This window comes from Colobus angolensis, unplaced genomic scaffold, assembly GCF_000951035.1.
Source record: "Colobus angolensis palliatus isolate OR3802 unplaced genomic scaffold, Cang.pa_1.0 Scaffold259, whole genome shotgun sequence".
NCBI lineage: Eukaryota > Metazoa > Chordata > Mammalia > Primates > Cercopithecidae > Colobus > Colobus angolensis.
In genome coordinates, this window is record NW_012115810.1 from 3,074,932 (window position 1) to 3,098,365 (window position 23,434).

The window sequence follows — 23,434 nt, forward strand, 5'->3', positions numbered from 1 at the left end:
GTTGTTCCTCACCATGTGTCCATGTATTCTCATTGTTCACCTCCTACTTATAAGTGAGAACACGTGGTGTTTGGTTTTCTGTTCCTGTGTTACTTTGCTGAGAATAATGACTTACAGCTTCATTCACGTCCCTGCAAAGGACACGATCTTGTTCCTTTTTATGGCTGCATAGTATTCCATGGTGCATGTGTACCAGATTTGAAGAAATAAAATTTTAAGAACATTGTTTGAAAGGGCATTCTCTGTAAGAAAATTACAAGGGAGGCATTTCCTGCAAGAAAATTAACAAGAGACAGGGCTGCTGGTTTCCTAGTCCCACAAATTGTAAGAACTGCAGTTACAGGAATTTTATAATGGTGGCTGATTATGTGAGTGTATGTTTGTGTATATGTGGAAAAAGTAGAGGATTTGAGAAAAAATACTTTAAGCTCTTTCATTGGTGGACAGACTCTGGGATTGGAGAAGAGGAATCACGTTGGCTTGATTATGCTTCTAGGATGACATCCTACATCAACCAATAAAACCTCTTTGAGTGTGTGCCTGCTGTGGAATTGAACTGTGTTAGCTGCTAAAGGTTGATATAAAAATTAAAATGAACAAGCAACAAAGCCTTGTCTTCAAAGACTACATGGCCTAACTGAGGTCACCACATGGGTAGGCAGAGGAAAAGAGTTGTCAACTATTTTGTCATTAAATGACAAGAGCCAAATTAGTAGTGTTGGGGCAAAAGTCAGAGGGGGCAGAACTAAAGTCTTCATGAAAGAGATGGGAATTGGAGGGTAGTGATTCTGACAACCAGGAAAGCAGGGAAGACACTGCAGAGAAGTGGTTTAGAAAAAGGAGCAGAGGCGGAAAAGCCCAAGAACATCTTCTAGGTTCAGTGTGTAGGTCATAAGAGTGAATGAGATGGTCCCTGCAAGGAGAGAGTGACATAAGATACTCTTGTGTCAATTGTGGAGGGCTGTGAGTGTCAGGCTAAGGAATGTTAATCTTCTTCCTGTAGGCAATGGGGAAACATTGAAAACTTTTGGAGAAGGGATCACCAGAATGAAAGTAGTGGTTTAGAAAAATTATTCTAGTGGTGGTGCAGAGAAGGGATAGAATTGGGAGAATCTAATGGCAGGGATACCTGAAAAAAAAGATTTGCAGGAATAATCAAGAAGGTCAATTAGATGGGCATGGTGGAAAAACAGACAGGTATCAAAAATGATTTTCAGACTTTGAATTTGGGTCACCGGTAGTAGAATACAGAACCACACAAATTCTGTTAAGTTCAAAGAAAAGTGATGATATTGATGAAGATCCCTGAATTGGGTGATCAGCATGTCCTAAGGGTCTCTGAGAAGCAGGAGGGCCTGAAACTGGGCCCCAAAGCGTCCGAAAAGGATGATCTAGCTCCAGGCCATCCACCACAGTAGTCATTGAACATGTGGTCACATGTAACTATTAACTTAAAATGTACCTAGTCAGATTGAGATATGCTGTAAGTATAAACTACATATCAGATTTGAGAGTTAGAATGAAAAAAAGAGCACAAAAGTTCTCATAACATTTAAATATTCGTTACATGGCAAAATGATATTTTGGATGTATTGCGCTAAATAAAATATGCTACTAAAATTAATTTTACCTTAAGATTGTGTTTCTTATATAGCTACTAGAAAATATACTTACATTGTATTTCTATAGGACATTGTTGATCTAGACCTTCACAGTAAAGCGCACTAGTGTAGCACAATACAGCACAGTGAAACAAACACACACACACACTTCATAGCTCAATGATTTTTACTCCATCCATTCAGTCTGAAGTCTTTTAAAATATGTCTTGCATTTTGTGAGGGTATTTCTGAATTTTGTGGGCAGGGTTTATTGTAGTGATCCATTTGTTTATTTTATACAAAACTTAGGTTATTCCATCTTACTGAACATTTGGCTCTTTTTCTCAACCAGCAGATGATGCTACAGCTGACAGTCGCAAAACTTACACTCTAACTGATTACTTAAAAAATACTTATAGACTGAAGTTATACTCCTTACGATGGATTTCAGGTAAGAATTTTTTGGGTAGGGCAGATTTTATGCTTACATTCATTCTAGTTAGGTTGAGATGTAGGGTGCTTTTATGGCACTCAGAAGAGGTAATCCTTGTTTTTAAAAACTCTATGGAGAGTTTTTGTTTTTTGTTTTCTACTTGAAGTGCAAAGGGAGAAAGACTGAAAGAAACTCAAGTATTTCTTTGACATGTACAATAAAAAATTAAATGTGAATTGAAACCTTGACAATAATGATGAGAAAATGAATGAATGTTAGTATAATATCATTCATGTTTTCTCAACTTAGAAATGCCTATTTGGTATTTGTGAACTTAAATTGTATTCTATAATTTTCAGCTTACGAAGATGTTTAGTAACAACTTGAAATTTTGATCTGGTTGTTTTCTCTCTTTAGATCATGAATATCTCTACAAACAAGAAAATAATATCTTGGTATTCAATGCTGAATATGGAAACAGCTCGGTTTTCTTGGAGAACAGTACATTTGTATGTTTAATCACATAATTAATTCACGCATAGAATTCTGGGGATTTTTTTCATTACCTTTGAAATCACGAGTACTGTCATTTCTCAACCTGTTGGACTATTTCTGCAGCATATGGCAAAGTGGATCTTTCTCTCCTTCTTGAAATGCTCCCTGCCTTGACTACTTTTTAGTCTCCTTTGACGATTCCTCTTCCTCTGCCCATATTTTTAAATGTAAGTGTTCCTTGGGGCTCCATCTTCATTTGCCTCCCTCTTCACTTTGCATGCTCTCCTTTGGTGAATTTCATGCAACCCCACAGCATTACTGCCCTCCTCTCTGGCTTGACTCTCATACACACTCACTTAACAATAACCTTCTCCCAGATCTAAACTTTAATTTCTAATAGACTGCTGGCTCCTACATGTGGATTTCAAACTCAAAATCTCAAGCTAAACTGGTTATCTTTTCTCAGCTGTCCCAGCACACTGAAAGCATCTTATTCTTTTTCGTGAGTTCCCAGTATTGGTAAAAGTTACTTAATTCTCCTCCAAGCCACTTAAGCTAGAAACCTCGGAATCATCATTGACTCATGTCATCCCCCACAGTAGGTGACAACAGACTCTGTCAATTCTCCCTCTGCATGTCAGGTATATCGCAGTTTCCATTTCCACTGGACAGTCCTTGCTCAAACCCTCGTTTAATCTTGTGGTAGTGAGTGCTCTAACTTGTGTCCCTATCTGCATTCTGCACTCCCCACATCCAGGCTGATACCAGCCCTCCGTCCTTCCCTCTCATTTCAGCCACTGTGTCACCAGAGTATCTTTGTAAAAGATAGATATGATTCTATCACTTGCAAAAACACAGGTCTAGTTCCACATCTTATATTTAGGTCCCAACTATTTTTCCAATTTGTTGTCCTCTCACCTTCCATTGTCTGACACCAGCACCCCCACAAACTATATTCAGGTTACACATGACCCTTAAGGAGTCTCTAAACATGACGTCCTTTCCCATGCGTGGCATTTTGCTCACGCTCTTCCCACTGTTGAGAAAGTTCTCTTTTCCTCATCCTAACTCTCGCAGGCATCTTTCCTCTTCAGATTAATCCTTCCCTTTCTAGCTTTCTAACACTGATCACCACCCACCTGGCATCATGGTCATTTGTGTGGGTGAATATGCCACCTCTGCTAGATTAGGAACTCCCAAGGCAAAAGCCACATGTCTAGAACAATACCCCCTATGAAGTAAGTGCACAGTGATGGCAATGAAATGGAATTCTTCAATTTTTCTTTGTTCTTCTTGTTTCACAGGATGAATTTGGACATTCTATAAATGATTATTCAATATCTCCTGATGGGCAGTTTATTCTCTTAGAATACAACTATGTGAAGGTAAAAGAAATGCTTTCTTACTGTAACATTTAAATAATCCAAGATTATTGGATTATTTGCTATGTTATAACCGATTTCAAGTGTATGGATACTTAAAATTAATATCTAAGTAATGTAATGGGCACTAAAACTCATTAATTCAGAATCAGAGTCATTCTCATTCTTAAAGACAAGTCCAATGTTTTAAAAGAAATTCATTTTTAGTGCTTTCAAATACTAAAAAGCACAGGTAATATTATATTGTACTTATATGTACTAATAATGTAAGTCAATAAAAATTTTTACTTATACACATATTTAAAAATAAGTTTACATGTCGGATTTGTACACCTAATGGCAGAACCCTTTATTTCCTTTGTCACAGCTTTATGTGTAGTAGGATCCTCCATAAATATATGTTTTTAAAAGAGTTAAAGTTGGGCATGGTGGCATGTACCTATAGTCCCAGTTACTTAGAAGAGGAGGCTGAAGCAGGAGGATTGCTTGAGCCCACGAGTTGGAAGCACTGCATTACAGTCTAGGAGACAGAGTGAGATCCCTTCTAAAAAAAAAAAGAAAAAGAAAGAGTTAAACTTTCCATCCACCAGAAAAGATTCCACAAGATGGCCCAGACCATCTCCCAACCTTCGGGCCCCACCATATGCAAACTATTCTAAGGAGGACAGCCTCACCACAGATCATAAAAATTCCACCATGAGCGCTCAGCTTCCCCCAGTCACCCAGCCCCACTCCACATCCTAACACGTTCAGGAGAAGTTACAGCTTAATCATACATCCTCTTCATGTTTAGGATGGATGTGGATCGCCATAACTTTGACAGTTTTTTGGTTACTCATGGATTTGACAACAGTTGTTCAAGTATAGGAAGTTTTGAGACATATAGTGAAGATTAAAAATTTGTAAAGATATCCTATATTGCAAGCAAAATACAAAGCTGGGGATTCCCACCCTTGACCTTTCTTTTCTAGGATAAATTATATTGAGGACACACCAACACTCACACACCAACTCTGCTGTGCTCAGGCCAAGCAAACCATTCCCTACTGCATTGACCATCTCAGGATGGTGACTCTCAATCATAACATTTACCCTGGATTTGCTGGGTCGGGCTCCCTTTCCTGGACATGAAGACTCTATGTTCAGTTAAACTTAACTGTAAGTGAATCAGAATCTTGTACCAACTTTAACACATCTGTTGCCAATTAATGGATTATTGTTTGTTTAATTAAGTGCTTCTTATTGCTATCTATAGAATACATTCACTTAATTTACTTGAGAAACTTTTAAAACTTCCCAGTATCTAGGTTCAATCCCCAGATCAGTAAATAGAAGTTTCTGGGGTAATGCCAGAATCAGTACTGTTTTTTCTTTTTTTGTGACAAGGTCTCATTCTGTCACTCAGGATAGAGTGCAGTGGTATGATCATGGCTCACTGTAGCCTCAACATTTTGGGCTTGACTAATCCTCCTACCTCAGCCTTCTGAGTAACTGAGACTACAGTTGTGCACCACCATGCCCTGCTATGCCCTGCTAATTTTCAAATTTTTTTTTGTTTTTTAGAGATAGGGTCTCACTATGTTCCCCAGGCTAGTCTCAAACTCCTGTCCTCAAACGATTCTCCTACCTCAGTTTCCCCAAGTGCTAGGATTACAGGTGTGAGCCACTGTGCCTGGTGAGCATCAATATATTTTCAACTGTCATAGGTGATTGTAATGGCAACCAGGGTTGAGAACCACTGAATAACAGTTGTCCATGTTAAAGACTAACATATGAAGGTAAGGTAGAAAGAGAAAGATAATTCCAGCTCACCTTACTATATAGCCACGTTCAGCAAAAGCCATTTGATGTGCACTAATGCGTGTATTCCCCTGGTGGCCCTTAGTTGGCCAGCCAGGGGTGGAGATTTGTATTTGTTGTGTCACTGGAATTTACCCGTGTATTTAACTGGCTTTTGCTTTTTACACTCTGTCCCCTTCCCCCTGCCATCTGTACTTCAGACAGTATCCAAAGTACTACTTTTAAATTCTAAATTAGTTTATGCCACACCTATGCCACTTACAGTGGCTTCCCGTCACACTCAAAATAAAACACCAGCTCTAACCCTGGCATCCTGAGTCCTGTGTGATTGAACACAGTCTGCCTGACTGAACACATCTCCTACCCGCTTCTCCTGCACTCTGCATGCTTGCCCAGTGCTTCTCGCCTCACCTTCACCTTAGGAACACTTGAGGAGCTTTTGAAAAAACATATCTGTGGCCTACCCTAAAGCAACTAAATCAGCATAGCTGTGGGCCTCTGGAGATTCCATGATGCTGAGTTGAGAACCTGTAAGTTCACAGCTCTTTCTTTTTCTCAAGCATCACCCTCATTCCCATCTAAGGGCCAAAGCACTTGCTATTGCTTCCTCGTGAAAACTTCTCCATCATCTTATGCTTCTCTGTCTTTATTAACTCAGGTCCATATTTGTTGGGTCACTTTGTCAAACATTGCCCGCTACCACGCTCTTCCACCCACACCCCACTAATCGGTCTCTGTCACGTTAACCCATTTTAGTTTCATCACAACATTTTGTGATATTTTGTCATTGATTTCTTTGCTTATTTGTTGCCTGCCTTATTTGGTGCCATTTTCCCTGTGATTTATTCACTGCCACACCTCTGTGCCTAGGACAGGGCCACATAGCAGATGCTGAAGATCATTGATAAATGAATACAAGTTTTATTGCAAAGTGCTAAATGATAAAGCTATTGAAAGTAGGGATCTATATCTTCAACTTTTTTTCCTTTTTTTTTTTTTTACTTTCAAGAGGGTCCAATAGAATTTTCTGTACAGCATATATATTTTGACTAAGTGACCCTTATGAAACATATCTAGAAAAAATAAAAGTCTAATTTGATTACATTTCCTTGGAGGTCTACCTTTTAGTGTTTTTTAGATCCTAACTGTGCGACTTCTCCATGACTGAGTTAGTGCTATCACTTCTAAGTTGTGGCTACAAATAAATAAACAAGCAAGTGAGTGAGTGAGTGGATAAGTACCCCCATAGTCTGGTATGAATGCTCTCCTAGCATCTCTGCTCATTACCTAGTGCTCTGAAAATCCTGATAATAGTTGTCATCGATTCCATGTTGACAATGTTCCAGAACCCTGCTAAGTGCTTCCCATGCATTCTCATGCATCTGAGATTGTTGCTGGCATTATCCTCATTTGTCTAAAAAGAAAATTGAAGCTTAGGGAGAAACTTGCTTCACATTACACAGTGAAACCTTGAATCCAGGTTAGAAGACTCCAAAGCTTGTGCTCTTAAATGTGATCTTTCCTATCTTTGCGTTCAGCTTCTCTTTACTATGATGCTCTTTTACTCTTTCTCAGTCACCCTCTGTTACTAACCTCCGCCAAAGAATCTCTTTTCCATAATCCTCTCTGCCTCCCCAAGGCCTAATTTATGATTCCTGCGTCTCCCACCCACCTCCATTATATCTCTTGGCACATCCTATCATGATTCTTTTATTGCCATTTACTATTTCATATCCTCCATTCCACTATAAGCTCCTCCAGGGGAGGGACACTGTGTTATCCAGTAATGTCTGATAGATGACAGCTGCCAGTGTTTATAGACTAAATAGAATAATGAATCTGTTTCAAAAGATGAAGTGAACATACCGAACATCGTGGGTTTTCTTTTACACCCCGTGATGGTTTGTCATGCTCAATGATCTCAGTCCATCTTAATATTTTTAGCTGGTACCACACCTTTTGGCTTTAGTGAATATTTTGCTTGAGGTTGCCCAGAAACAAGCATGGGGTGTGTCAAAATAATCCAGAATTCAGGAAAGGAATGTATGACTAGCAGAAAGTAGAACTTAATAAATATTTGTTGACATGAGGGCATAGGAGGGTGAGAAGTGATAAACAGTTAAGGTTAGGAACTCTGACTTTGTGTCTCGGCTCTGCTATTATATAGCTGGGTGTCCTTGGGATACCTATTTCATCCATCTCATCCTCCTTGGTACAATTTGAATTTTCCTGTAATTTGGTATATTTCTTGAACACTCACTATGTGGTTTGCACTAGAATAGATTCCAAGCATCCAAAGATAAGTAAGATACAATTTCTTACCTCTAGGAGTATGGTAGAGAAGGCAGACATACAGACAAGCAACTTATTTGAAAATATCTTTAATTTATATATGCATCTATATTCAGACATAATTTTTCATAAATGCAAATATGTGATCATATACATTTTTATCTTCGGTCTTATTTTTTCCCTTTTTCACTTGGCTCTCTAAAGTCTAATATATATATCTACATATTTTTATATTTTTCTTCTTGTTCATATAACTCTATGAAAATATATAGGATGTTTTTAGTTATTGCTTGGTCTATAAAAATAAAATCCTATACTTTTTTGTAAATTGCATTTCTCACTCAATGATACCATGTGAAACTCCTTCCAAATCATCTGGTTAGTTCTGATTCATTTTTTTAAAAATTAATATCACTTTATTTTTCAGAACAGCTTTAGGTTTATAGAAAATAAGCAGAGAGTTCCCATATACTCCCTTATCCTCCCTCCCCCACTTTCCCCTATTATTAACGTCTTGCATGAGTGTGGTCCATTTGTTATAACTGATGAGCCAATATTAATATATCATTATCAATTTAAGTCCATAGTTTACATTAGGCTTGACTCTTTGTGGGTTTTGACAAATATATGTCATGTATCTACCATTATAGTGGTGGAGTCTGACAAACCTATGGTTCTTAACAAACGTATAATGACATGTATCACCATTATAGTATTATACAGATGACTTTGACTGTGCTAAAAATCCCCTGTGATTCCCCTATTCGTCTCTTCCTTCCCCCAGACTCCAAGCAACCACCAATTTCTTTACTCTTTCCATAGTTTTACCTTTTCCAGAAACTCATATTGTTGGAATCGTACAATATGTAACCTTTCCACATTGGCTTATTTCACTTAGCAATATGTGTTTGCGATTCCTCCATGTCTTTTTGTGGCTTAATAGCTCATTCTTCTTATCTCTAAATGAGGTTCCATTGTATGGATCTAGTACAGCTTGTTTATTCACTCACCTGTTGAATGACATCTTAGTTGCCTCCCAGTTTTGGCAATTATAAATAAAGCTGCTATAAACATTTGTGTGTAGATTTTTGTGTGGGCATAAATTCTCAACTCATTTGAATAAATAACAAGGAGTTTGCTGGTAAAGGTATTTTGCCTTGGAGTTTTCTCTATGTAAACTTCTTATATCTGGATTCAATTTGTTTATTAAATATAAGACTATTCAGAATTTTTCTCAGTTTTGAGAAATTATTTTTTAAGAAATTTTTTCTTTTTCTCTAATTTTTAAAATGTATTGGCAAAAAAAAGTTTATAATAGTCTCTTATGATCTTTTAATGTCTGTGGAGTCTGTTGTGATATCCCATTTTTCCTTTCTGATACCAGTCATTTGTGCTGTTTTACCCCTAAGTTTTACCACGTTTGCAATTTTACTAGTCTTTTCAATGACTTGAGTTTTGGCTTTGTTGATTTTTTCTATTGTTTGTTTTCTACTTTATCAATGCTTTTCCCTTTATTATTTCATTTCTTCTAATTACTTTTTATTTAGTTTGATTTCCCTAAGCTTCTGCAGTCACAGAAAGTTTGACTTTCATCTCTAGCTTTTTGAGATGGTTGCTAAAATATTGATGATACACGTATTTTAATTTTAATATGTCTTGCCAGGGGGCTTTCAAAAAATTTACAACACTTTACATTTCATCATCAGTGTATGAAGTTAAACATTGCTTCACATCACCATCAGCAATAGCATCATATATCTTTTAAATCTTTTGCCAATAAGATAGGTGAAAAGTGAAAATTTACATTTTTCTAAGTAGGCAATCTTAGCATACTATGGTGAGTGCTAGGGATAATGTTTGTACAAAATGACATTTTTGGTGCACTGTGGTACTGGGAAGGCTCCTTGGAGGAGGTGGTGCCAGAGCTAGGTTGTAGATGAACTCCAGAGGAGTTTGTATGAGATGATCTCCAGGATACTTTTGAGTCCCAAAATTCTCAGAAGAAATGATAAGATATGATAACATGTGAGAATTATACAATCATATATTGCCAAATCTATCATTTTGGTCTCCTATAGTGAGTGGCCAAATTACCAAGAATCACAGAAGCCTGAAATGTCTGTTTTCTTTCATAGCAATGGAGGCATTCCTACACAGCTTCATATGACATTTATGATTTAAATAAAAGGTCAGTGACTTCCCAATAAAATCTATTAGGCTTTTCTACTGTCATATTTTTAAGGAAACCCCAATGTGAGTTATTCTTTTTGGTAATATTTCCTTTCATCTTCTTTCCAGGCAGCTGATTACAGAAGAGAGGATTCCAAACAACACACAGTGGGTCACATGGTCACCAGTGGGTCATAAATTGGTTAGTGAGTCTCTCCAGTTGTCAGAAAAATATTGGTTAAATTTTTCATAGGCAGAAGTTACTAACCCTGATACAAAGCAGACATCTTAGGAAGTCAATACTTCACTCTAGAATATAGTGTTATTGCCCAAGATAATATTTTACTAGCTTAACAAAATAAATATAATTCCTGAAAGTATCCATTGGGAATATTTATTCACAGGAAAATGCATATTGAACTCTTAAGTTCTAGTTATCTATTGTACTTAGATATTTTCTGAGTCACACCTGCTTTCTGCTAGTTCTGTGTTCTTCTGTGTTACTATAGATATACCTTTAGGTTCTATAGTGCTAGGAGAATGTCAGAAGTCCAAAAGAATCTTAACAAGAGGATCTAATGTTTGTCTGCAGTTGAACTTCTCTCTTCCAGAATGCAACTGCCTTCCCTCTACTCACTCTCCCAATAAAGAAATATACAAGCATATATCATCCTGTAGAAGTGGTCAGCCTTCTCGGTCTTCGCATATGCTTTAGCATTCAAATAGTGATGGTTGTGTGCTTCTTATTTTTAACACATTATTAATGGTTTTAGGATTAGTTTGGGTTTATAGGCTGTACACTTGTAATTTAAGAAAGAGAGGGAAAGAGTAAATGACTCTTCCTGTTTGAATGGAACATTTGACTATGGTAATCCTTACATTTGCAATAGATAAGTGTTTCTAAAACTCCAGGATAAAAATATAACATGTTATTATAGATATCAATGCTTGTTTTTTTTCCTTCTAGGCATATGTTTGGAACAATGACATTTATGTTAAAATTGAACCAAATTTACCAAGTCACAGAATCACATGGACTGGGGAAGAAGATATAATATATAATGGAATAACTGACTGGGTTTATGAAGGTAGAAACTTTAAAGCTTTTTCAAATCAGAAAATCTATCAGCTTTTAAAATAGTTAAGTGTTTCTTTTGCAATGGGAAAATTTAAATGAGATTCAAAATAAGTTGCATTGTTTGAAAGGGCATCAAACTTCTCTTAGAACTCACAGCACCAGGTGTCTCCTAGACCAAGAACTTAACTATTCCTAGCACTCCTCTGTCCTCATTGCCTGACAATACTCCTTTTGTCTCTGGTTTATTGACACAAAGGGCTTGTCTGTGTAGATAGACCTTTTCTGCCTTTACTGGAACATAAAAGCCTCCAGATTAACATCAGATATTTCTCTAACTAGACCTATCTAACCCAGAAGTTACTAAGGAAAGCTAAATAATCCCATCACATTGAGAAGATGATAAAATAATATCTACAGGTTGGAGAGAAAATGTCTATTTTATAGAGGATTTGTATTTATTTGCACTTGGACAAATTATGATTTCCTGTTATTAAGAATGAAAAAGCAATTAGAAAGGCTTAGGAAAAAGTGACTAATAAAACTAAAAAAGTTAAAAAGGAATATTCTCCCTTTTAGGATACAGAGTTGTAGAAACTATTAGGAACACATTTTAGAAACTTAGAAAATATTAGAAAAACATTTTTTATGTCTATATTTGCCAAAGTAAAAGGCGTTCTGGGGCTGTTCCAAACTGTTCACAAGATTTCCTCATATTTATTAGAAAGACTCATCTATATTTCATCGTATTTTTTTTTCTTCTTTGTAGTTTAAAAAAATAGTTTTTCTTCATGACTTAATTGTAGTTCTTACCAAGTCCAAGTCAACTTTAATTGACTCATTATAACAGCAACAACAAATCACATTGAAAGAAAGATAAATTTTCATGTCCTAGAAATAAGTGCTTGACTAAAACTTACAATGAAATTTACTAACACTAGCTACTTAGAGATTCTTTAACCCTTGGACAGCACAAACCAGTCTCCAGGATCATTGACAAGAGTGGCCTCTTTCCAAAGCTCTGACCCTCCCTCAGAAACAGCTGGCCCTGTGGAAGATAAGAGGGCAGCTAACACTTTCATTCTTTCTAAAGTAGGTAATCGCTGGAGGGAAACTTTTGCATGTTCATGACTAGGCCATTCTCATGCAGAACAGCTTCACAGTTCCAACTTGGGCCTCTCTAATAGCTTCAGTTCCTAGAAGGAAATTACTATATTGTCAATACAGAAAAATATGTCCTGCATTCCAAATAACCACTAATTCAAGACAAAGATCACTACCTGCTACTTACACTTACAAGTAATTCTAAAAACCAAAATCTTGATCTGATTATATTGATTTTATGTAACTGCACCTGTGTTATAGACCGCAATCAATGGGTAAAAGTTACAAAGAATGATAAGTCAACTCAGTATATGAACAAGTTCTTAGTATAATAGCAACCATGACTTGGAGTCATAAGGGCCGGGTTCTAGTTCTTGTCTCAGGCAATTCACTGGATCACTCCATGCCTCAGTTTCCTTCTCTGTGCAATGAGCTATAAATCATCACTCAGAGATCTTTGTGGAGACTAAATTTGATACGTTTTGTAAATTCTAAATTGCTACATAAGCGTGTATAGATCAATGATACAGATATGAGACAGTCAAAGGAAGAATAGGCTGCTTAACCCGGTAGTAGGTTTTCTGTTACTGGAAATACTAAAATAGAGGCAGGAAAGGGCAATATAGCACGGAGATGAAAAGCATGAGTCAAAGGAGATTTTGGTTGATTTTTGATTCTACCAATTCTTAGCCATGTGATCCTAGACAAATTTCTGATCCTTTTCAAGCTTGTCTAACTTTATCAGTACAGTGGGTTATTGTGAGCCTTAACTGAGGTGATAGATGTCAATTGCTTATCAATACCTGGTGCATAGTTAGTACTCATTGAATGTCAGCTGCTCATCACAATAATTATTATTACATTTTATTACAGTAGTTATTTTTGCTATTCTTCTTGTTGTTGAAAAAAAGCATTTGGAAATAACTTGTAAGGAGGTATCAGGCATCTGAAAACTGATTAGAATGCATGATTTCCCATCCCTAAGATTCTAGTTTCTATGCTTTTGCTTTTACATTTACACTTACATGAGACTTGTGGAATATATAGGAGTCTTCACTCAGTCTACTTAACTCCTCCATTCCCGGTTGGTGAAGGAGTTTTCAACATATTAAGAGCCAGTGATTGGCTGCAAATGTCCCATGTGCAGACGCCATAATAATCATAGGGACGAGCTATCTTTGCCAGAGATTGAGAAGAAGCCCAACAATGTACTGGAAAGCAAGATCCTGTCGTTTATTTGCCTCCCTCTTTGACCCTCTTCTCTTACCCATCGTGTGTAAGACCTTCTTCTCTTATATACCAGAGCAGTGTGTTAATCTAAGGGAGTTTTCAGTTTCTGGGCTGGGCAAGGAGATGTTTCTCAGTAGGGGTCTCAATGGAGCTCCTTGCCGTTCTAAATCCATCCTTCCCACACCTTGTTTGTGCCAAGAGTAGTAAACTCTGGGCACCATATTGGTTTGATAGCCTGGAGCTACACACCACCCACCAGTACCCTGCGGGCTCAGTACAAACTGAGCCCAGTTGGGGAGAGTATGCTGGCATGTTGACTGTTTGAAAATTAGAAAGGAGAATCAGCCTCCTGTGTGAAATTTACTTTTAGTATGTTTTGAGGCATAAATTTAGAGGATTATAAGATAAAGAAAAAAATGTAGAGCTTATATTAAATATTGCATGCTAAAATATTCTAAAATGGTCCAACGGGTTACTTATTTTTACAATCCAGATATATCCTTGAAGATTTTATTTTTATTCATTTGTATTACTCTGATTTTGGAAGCCCAGCAAATGCAAAGTGGTTCATTAGTTGAACTCTACTGTAATTACTAAAGCTAATGAGAACAATATTTTGAATGCCAAAGCCAATTTATCAGCTACTTCTTGTAACAGAACAATTTATGTCTTTTTTCAGAGGAAGTCTTCAGTGCCTACTCTGCTCTGTGGTGGTCTCCAAACGGCACTTTTTTAGCATATGCCCAATTTAACGACACAGAAGTCCCACTTATTGAATACTCCTTCTACTCTGATGAGTCACTGCAGTACCCAAAGACTGTACGGGTTCCGTATCCAAAGGTCTCTGCTCCTGTTCGTACAGTGGTTCCATGATTTGATGGGAAGAGAATGGTTTCACTTAATCCCTTCCTGCTAATGAAAATATTGTCAGTCTCTCTTCAACAGCTTGCTGTGATTACTCTTGCTGAAGTCAACAGCATCTGGCAATTTTAAAGTATTTTTATTATCCCAGGAAAGAGTGTGATTTAAGGTTTTGTAATTTCTCCAAAAACTTTGAGGAATGACAAGCAGAAAAAATGGGGAAAATGCTTTTGAAAGAGATAAGGGGAATGAAAATGTTTGAATGGAGGAAAAGAGAGGCTATAATTGAATCAGAAGCTCATCTCATTTGTAGAAGTTGGATTGTGCCCTAGACGAAGTTGCAAAGCTCAGTTATATATCAGATTGTATTACTAATTAACGGGATACATGACTAGTTTTAGTGGTTCTATTATAGATTTGGCACTAATGTAAATTTTTCATGTCCTACATTTGGAATAATAGTGTCACGTCTTGGTTTTCAAAGCTGTTCTCCCCCTCAGGGTTGCGTGTTTACTAAAATTGAAGAGCCTTGTTAAGCAGTGTAAGCCAGGGAAGATGGAGTTTAAAAGGGAACCAGGGATTCTTCACTAGTACCGTAATAATAATGGCTACAGTATTGTCTGCAGGAAAATCTAATAGTAAAGTGTTTTTTCTGTAAGAAATTTGGAAAAGGGGATTTTTATTTTTACCAACTCACTCAATTTGCTTTATGAAGAGCTGCCATTTTAGGAAGACAGAGGAAGTTAAAAGAAAAAAAAAGATCAGAGACTAAATATGGAGATGTGTTTTCAGTGGAATGTTATTTTTTGATGAGCGAAACTGGCACACACAAAAAAACTCCATAAAGTGTTCTCACTAAAAATATCATATTATTTCTAACTAATCTGTCAATCGAAGATCTATGTGTATATTTAAAAAGGTTTTATAGGTTTCAGTCATAATATTGATTATAAAGCTCCATCATAGTGAACCTGAATTTAGAGTGGAAATGATGGCTTCCTAATTGACATCGTTGGCTCAGGTAAACTGATTTTTCTGGTGGATGGTGTCTTTGGCAGAACCCAAGGTGTTCTTCATACTGACAGGCGTCAAAGACTTTTGGTCTCAGGGAGACAGGGTGTATCTGCAAATAATAGAGTTGATTTTAAGAGGTTTATCTTTGCTTTCTCAAAGTGATAAATTATAAAGATATAAACATTCATTATTTAAACAGAAGTGCTTTGGACTTTCTGGTTTTATATATACTCGGTGTGTGTGTGTATTGTGTGTGTATATATATATATACACGTATTCTGTTTCTGCCTGACCATGAAAAGGTTGCATTTCATGACTCTCCCTTATGTTCATTTTATTTATATTAAATTGTTGGAATGTGTCTGATTGTGATAATTTTATGGCCATAATGCAGACATTTTGTGCTGTTTTAAAATGTGTGCAATGATGTTACATTTTTTTTTGTCAATACCAATTCTGTGATTGTTTTTTCCTAGGCAGGAGCTGTGAATCCAACTGTAAAGTTCTTTGTTGTAAATACAGACTCTCTCAGCTCAGCCACCAATGCAACTTCCATACAAATCACTGCGCCTGCTTCTATGTTGATAGGGTAAGACTCTTGTCCTGAATGCTTAGCTTGTAAACAGTTTTACACTTTCTAGGGCGAACTTTTCAAAAGTGAATGGCAGAGTGGATCACAGCTGTGTCATTCCCACTGACAGTCATTCATTCTTTCCTTCAGCAACTCTTTCTTGAGCATCTTCCCGTCCTCAGGCTGGGCACAGCTCTAGAGATGAGGATGACAATGGACAGAGCAGCCGGTCCCTGGTGTCATGTAGCCTGCATTCAAATTGAGGGAGACAGACGAAAACCAGATAAACAAAGAACAGTGGAAAATGCCAGTAGTGATAAATGTGGTGAAGAAAACCTGAGCAGAGCGAAACGGATGGGGCTGATGAGGGAAGGTCAGGGAAGCCTCATGGATAAAATGACCTGTGGCAGTGATGTGAAGAGCAGGAGGGCTCCATTCCCACCGATAGCAGGGGCAGAGGAAGAGCAAGTGCAGAGGAGATGTGCTTGGGGTGTTGGAGGAACTGCAAGGAGGCTGGGGTGACTGGAGCCTTTACAGTGAACAAGAGAGTGGAGCGGACAAGGTCAGGTCCCACAGAGCCTTGTAAGGCCTAGAGAAAATACAGGAAATCTGTGGGTTAAGTTTAGGGAGCTCCAAGGTCATTTTGTGCTCCAAGACTTCACTTGCTGAAATCATGTCAGTGGTTTGAATTCCACCCGGGAGCACCTTCAGCCCCTTGTTTATTTTCCTGTAAAGGAACCAATGTACTGGGTACAATTTATGGCTGGCTGATAGCTCCATATTCACTCATTTCTGTTATTTATTTGGTCTTGTTGCTGTTTTTTTTTTTTTTGAGATGGAGTCTTGCTCTGTTGCCCAGGCTGGAGTGTAGTGGTGCCATCTCGGCTCACTGCAACCTCCGCCTCCCAAGTTCAAGTGATTCTCCTGCCTCAGCCTCCTGAGTATAGCTGGGATTATAGGCATGTGCCCGGCTAATTTCTGTATTTTTAGTAGAGACGAGGTTTCACCACGTTGGTCAGGCTGGTCTTGAACTCCTGACCTCATGATCCACCTGCCTTGGCCTCCCAAAGTGCTGGGATTACAGGCGAGAGCCACCGTGCCCGGCCTGTTGCTGTTTTTAAATAACAACTAGCATACATTGAGTACTCACCATGTGCCAGACACAGGGATTATCACATGCTTTATCTTAGGACTCTTTAAAGTCACTCTGTCTTTCCAACAACTATCATCGTGTGCCGGTTCACAGATAAGAAAATGAGGCCTACAGATTAAGAAAATGACGAAGTAGGAATCTGTATTCAAACCTGACTTTCTGACTTGAAAGAACAAGCTATTAGACACTGCTTCGTGTCTCCCTCTGGGTGATTACGGCTGGTGCCCTAAGATTCCCGAAGGCACCGTCACAGCAGGATGGAAGCATCCATTTCCTCTGGGGTTGCATTAACTACATCAGGAAGGCTGTGGGCTGTGCTCTGTGGTTAGTAATACATTATTTTGGTTAGAAATATCTGTAGTAACCCATTCATTTGGGGGAAAATCAATTAGTAAGTTTTTAAAAAATTTTCTGGGTTTGTCCAACGGAGTAAAAATTTACCCAAAGGTTTCAAAGTTTGCCTTTTGGTTCCATCCAGTCACCTCTTTAATCATCGTTGATGGGTAGCCTCTTTTTTACTGCCAAATGTCCATAGAAAGCCTGTGCCCTTGTAGCACTTATCATCAGTAGATGATAGAAAACATTCAGATAAATGCCCCCAGGAGTGATAGGAGAGGTATGAGCAATAGAATGGAGGCATTCTGAGGAGAAGAACTTGGGCTTTTCATGACCCCAGGACCAAAGAATGCCCCCTGGAGAATGTGCAAATTGAGCAGGCTGGCTTCCAGCAGGGCGCAGTGAGGAGGAAGGACACTGAGGTGGAAAAAACAGAGCATGGAAAAGTCAGGGCTTCCCAGGAGAAGACCAGTAGAGCCTGGTGTTGCCTTTTGGTCTGTCACCAATATCTTCCCGTAGAGAGGATGAGCCATGAGCACCTGCTCTGAAAAAGATTCCATCTGGAAGGGGCTTTAGACCTTATCAATGGTTTATAAACTTTTTAAGGACCTGGAAACCTTTGTTCAAGTGAGATATAATACAGAAGTGTATGGCCAGAAAGCAAATGGGAGATTGCTTCTCAGTTTTGGCAGGCCTAGTCCTTGTCCTCCCTCCTTCTCCCAACAGTCCTGGGAGCTTAGACAGAATCTGGAGTGGTTCCAGGACACAGTCACAACACCATTGTGAGGCACAGGTGAGAGAACCTCCCACTTTACCGAGAGAGGTAAAGTCATTTGCTCAAGGTCACACAGCAAATTAGTGTGGAAGCTGGGCAAAGGACCGAGGCCTATGCCTGCTGGACTAAAATATTTGAATAATTTAGTTAAAAATGTATTGAGTCCTTCTCATGGGCTGGGACTGTGCTCAGTGCTCTGCTCTTGCTGTCTCATTTATTCTCCAAAGAGATGAAGTCTTTCCCACTTAGAGATCCCTTTCCAAGGCACAGCTGTGTGAAGTGCTGGGCTCAAGAAACAAGCAATTCTCAGGACGGATTTTTGGCCTTATGTAAATTCGTCAATAAGTTCTTGTTCTCAGTAGTTCTTTAAGTCACACTTTAGCCTCACTATGGAGATTTTGTGTGGAATATATATTACCAGAGAATATTGTTTTTTGGAAATGCCACAGGAATGTGTTTTTTAGGGAATTTAAAATATAGTTCTGGTCTCTGTTAACACTGGTAAGGTTGTGGTTTTTCTAGAACTAGACTCTAGATGCCCTCGGAAAAAAGGCGCTAGTACATGATGATGCACCATTTTCTGGCCTCATGCAAAGATCCAGCAGGGCCACGTAAATCCAGGTGAGTTAACCTGCCCAACCTGTTACCCGGTGATTTACTAGTTCCTGGAGTGGGAAGCCTGGCCAGGATCAGTGCCTCTCCTCCTTCCTCTGCCCATGTTTCCCTCATTAGTTTTCCTGTTAGGCCATATCCCTTCACCACAGAGCCTGCAGCAAGTGAAATCCACAGGAGGATGAGGCTGGTTTGTGATTTTGTTAGGAATTAGCAGAAATGGGTGGAAGCCCTGCTTCTCTGATAACAAATGAAAAGGGCAGCCAGGCTGCATTTCCAACAACCAAGGCCTGAACTTGGACCAGGGTGAGTCTCCCTGCTACCTGCATTGATTTAGTGCTAAAGTTTAGATTTGTTATGCTTTAAATTTGTTATGCTGCTAATTTGTGTTCATTGTTCATAATGAGAACTGGAAAGCTCAAAAAGTTGAAGGAAAACAGCACATAATGTAAAATCATAAATCTCCTAACTTTTATCTAGAGCAGTACATTCATTGTTGACTGAAGTAAGACAGGTTCTATGCGGTAGAGGCCAATCTTACAATCATATCTCCAGTGTGTAGCAGGGTGCCTGCGACATAGCACATGCCCAACCAATATTTGTAGAATAAATTAATAGAGAAGCAGAGGATGGATGGATGGGTGGGTGGATGAATGGATGAGTAAGTTATCTAGGTGACTGTGTGTGTGTAGAATAGTGGTTCACGCTGCCAGCACCATGGATAGACTTCAAAATGACTTTGCATAGAAATCCCTCCTTTTTATCTCCTCTCTGCACAAATGTTGTGGCCTGAATCTAGACGATTGGAGAGGGCATGTTCTACTGCGGTAACCCCACCCAACATCTGTTGACTGGCTCTCGGGCTCATCACACCCAGCTCATGACATACCCTATCCCTTCTCTCTCTGCTCCTGAATGACACAATAGATACAAAGTCTTGCTATGTCTTCTCTGAACTGTTACGACCCTGGCCTACAAAGCTGCAACATCAAAGCTTCAGATTGTCACACAGGAGAAAAAGAAACTGGAAGCTAGTGACACCTGCAAGAGGCACATTAGGACTGGCATGCTACGACTGTGCGGGTGTACGGGTGCTGCAGCACTCAGATCTGCTTCATCTCATCCCACCCATTCCTCTCTTGAGGGATTTGTCAGCGAACCTGGGAGGGTTGGCATCCCCATCAGAGCAGAGGGTGGCATGGAGCCTGTGGCCAGCACTGGCAGTACGCCCGCTTCCTCGGGTGATTCACTGAATTAATCATTCCATGGTTGCATTTGCTCTTGGTAGCATTTTTCCCTCCAATATTATTTCTAGTTGGTAATAAATACCTTATTTTAAGTATCCTTAATGCACCAAAAGAAACATTTACAAAAATTAAGGGAATTAATAGTACCTAACAGACATTTATTAAATGCCTACTGTTTGCAAAGAATTATGCTGGGACAGGCAGTCACTTTAGAAGGGGATTCTCTGTTGTGTGATTTTTAACAAGTCTTTCTCAGTGCATTCACATATAATTTGCCTTATAAAATTTAGTTTACACACAGCTCTCTAGGAATAGATTTCTTTAAGTGAGGAACTTTATGCTGAAAAGAAGCAAGAAGGTGAAGCTAGCTAGCAACATTTCCCAAATGGATGGGTGGAGGTTTCATAGAGGGAACGAGTATGAACAGGGAATCTGAAGCCAACAGCTTGAATTGAATCCTGGCTCCAACACTTCCCAGTTGGGTGATAGTGGGCAAGTTCCTTAAATCCTCTGCTGTTGTATTTCTTTGTCTGCAGACAATGAGCTGCAATACTCACCTTATAGGGTGGTCATGAGCTTATGTCAAGCACTTAGAACAGTTCCTGGCATATAGTAGACTCCACATGGGTGTGAACTCATTATTTCACATCCAAAAATTACTGCATCATTTTAGTATTAAAATCAACCGTATTCCCGTTGGACTAATCCAGCTGCAGAAGGTAGAAGAGCTTACTGGCTCATATGTCTAACCTTGGTAAGTTGTCCAGGCTCTCAGGAAGGCCTGGACTGCAGGGGCGGTCCCTCTTCCACCCCACCAAAACCATTACATAAGAAAACTACTCAGTATTGGCCTGTTTTTGCAGAATAAAAGCAGCATGCAGTGTGCAAACATAGATGATAATACTGCTGGCTGGATTTTTCTGGTTTTAAGTGGGACTTAAACTTTTCAGTAAAAAGTACAGTTGAGCCATTGGCTTTATTTATTTATTTATTTATTTATTTATTTATTTATCTATTTATTTTGAGACAGGGTCTTGCTGTGTCGCCCAGGCTCGAGTGCAATGGCATGATCTCAGCTCAATGCAACCTCTGTCTCCCGGGTTCAATTAGTTCTTCTGTCTCAGCCTCCTGAGTAGCTGGGATTACAGATGCACCCCACCACGCCTGACTAATTTTTGTATTTTTAGTAGACACAGGGGATCACCATGTTGGCCAGGCTAGTCTCAAACTCCTGACCTCAAATGATCCACCTGCGTTGGCCTCCCTAAGTGCTGCTGTTACAGGCATGAGTCACTACGCCCGGCAGGTTTTTTTTTTTTTTTTTTTAAATGATTCTTTGACATCTCAGGCTGGCATAATCTTGGCTCAGGGCTACCACCGAAGAGAAGCATGTTTATAAGAAAATTCAAAAATTCCTGTCTGCGCCAGGGGTGAACTGCCTTGCTGAGCATGCACAGGGTGCAGAGTACACCTGGAGTCATGGAGAGTAACCCAGGCCATGCAGGGTCCAGGACCATGAACCTTTGATCTGAAAATGGGCAGGGAAGATGATTGATGCACGTGAGTTTCCTGGCTGACTTCCCAAATTCCATTACTCAGTGTTTTCAAATGGGGAAAAGTTGCTTTTATATTGCTGATTTCTGAACGTGACATTTAACTCATGGCTTTTGGTAGATAAAACTATTTAGTACTGGGTGATCCACTAATTATTGTCAAAAGTTTTTTCCCCCATCACCTAACACTTCGCTCAACCAGAACACTTTAAAAAAAGAAGGATATTTCTGGCGCCTAAATTCCTAATCTATGCCCATGGAATTTTCAGATGTTGTATATATGATGGTGGAGAGGCTTTTCCCACCTAGAGAGAGGTATATCAGTTTCATCAGATTGTCCAAAGGGTTTTTGGCCTGAAAAGATAATAACTACTGATATGGGACAGGAGTCAGCACACCAGGGTTTATGGGCCAAATGCAGTCCACTGCCTATTTCTGTGTGGTCCACAAGTAAAAATGGTTTTTACTTTTTTTTTTTTTTGAGACAGAGTCTCACTGTTGCCCAGGCTAGAGTGCAGTGGCTCGATCTTGGCTCACCACAACCTCTGTCTCCTGGGTTCAAGCAATTCTCCTGCCTCAGCCTCCTGAGTAGCTGGGATTACAGGTGTGTGCCACCACGCCTGGCTAATTTTTGTATTTTTAGTACAGGCAGGGTTTCGCCATGTTGGCCAGGCTGGTCTTGAACTCATGACCTCAGGTGATCTGCCCAGGTTTTACGTTTTTAAGTGGCTGGGAACAAAAATCAAAAGAGTAATAATATTTCATGATATGTGAAAATTTAATGAAGTTCAAATTTTAGCTTTTCAGTGGAACATTAAATGAACTCATTCATTTAATTATGGTCTCTGGGTGCATTTGTGCTACAAAGGCAGAGTGGACTAGTGACAGAGAAGATGTGGACCACAAGCTTAAAATATTTACTCTCTGACTCTTAACTGAAAAAGTTTTCCAACCTCTGGTCTAAAAAACTAATTTCAGAAAGCTTCGTTTTCCGTTGTGCTTTTCATACTTCCATTTTCTTTTCACGGATTTATTGCCTGTCTTGGGTAAAGTGTATTCGCCTTTCCGTGTTCTCATTTTGCTCCCCTGCATTGGGCAGACGCAGAAGCATCAGACCGGATGAGATGTCTGTATTCCCCAGCATGGAAAGAGGCGGTTGCACTCTCAGCCCCTGCAGCCTGGCGGTTAGTTATGAGTGCAGTGAGACCTGGGAGAGTGGTGTGGGAGAAGGAGGTTTCCAAGAAGACATCGTGAATGAGGGGACATTTAGGCCAAGACCTAAGGAAGTTAGAGCTTGGCAGCCACTTCAGGCTGAAGAGCAAGACTGAACAAAGAGGGAGCAACTAGGGAACCTCATGGTGTGTTGTGAGAATACTAGCCACCCAGACTCGGTAGTATATAGGTTCTCCAGAAGTAAGAAAATGGGCTGAAATGAAAAGGGACCCCTATTTATGGAAATGCGGTGCTCTGCTGCTGAGTGAAGGGGTTCAGTCTTGTTTCAGTACCTGCGGCTTGCAGCAGGGTAGCATGGAAACCCGTTATCACGAGGCACATTCGCACATTAAGTGTTCCCAGCTGTAAAATGGGGATGATGAAGCTGTGAGGGGCTTAAAGGGCTTTATCCAGCACCTGACCCATCCCAAGTGCCCAGTAAATGTTTGTTGTGTGATTAGGTGTCTGCAAAGGGAGTGGAGATGGGAATTGATCTATGAATTCCGAGAAAGGACAAAG

At 39.3% G+C, this 23,434-nt stretch overlaps 1 protein-coding gene across 1 annotated transcript in view; it reads left to right on the top strand.

Moving 5' to 3' along the window:
• Nucleotides 1-23,434, top strand: part of DPP4 (dipeptidyl-peptidase 4) — an 85,894-nt gene that overhangs the window by 28,030 nt on the left and 34,430 nt on the right. The window contains exons 3-10 of the mRNA XM_011947095.1: nt 1,954-2,052; nt 2,452-2,543; nt 3,834-3,914; nt 10,139-10,191; nt 10,302-10,374; nt 11,140-11,260; nt 14,261-14,421; nt 15,933-16,045. Of these exons, the coding sequence (XP_011802485.1) occupies nt 1,954-2,052; nt 2,452-2,543; nt 3,834-3,914; nt 10,139-10,191; nt 10,302-10,374; nt 11,140-11,260; nt 14,261-14,421; nt 15,933-16,045 (793 nt within the window). The remainder of the gene's footprint in view (nt 1-1,953; nt 2,053-2,451; nt 2,544-3,833; nt 3,915-10,138; nt 10,192-10,301; nt 10,375-11,139; nt 11,261-14,260; nt 14,422-15,932; nt 16,046-23,434) is intronic.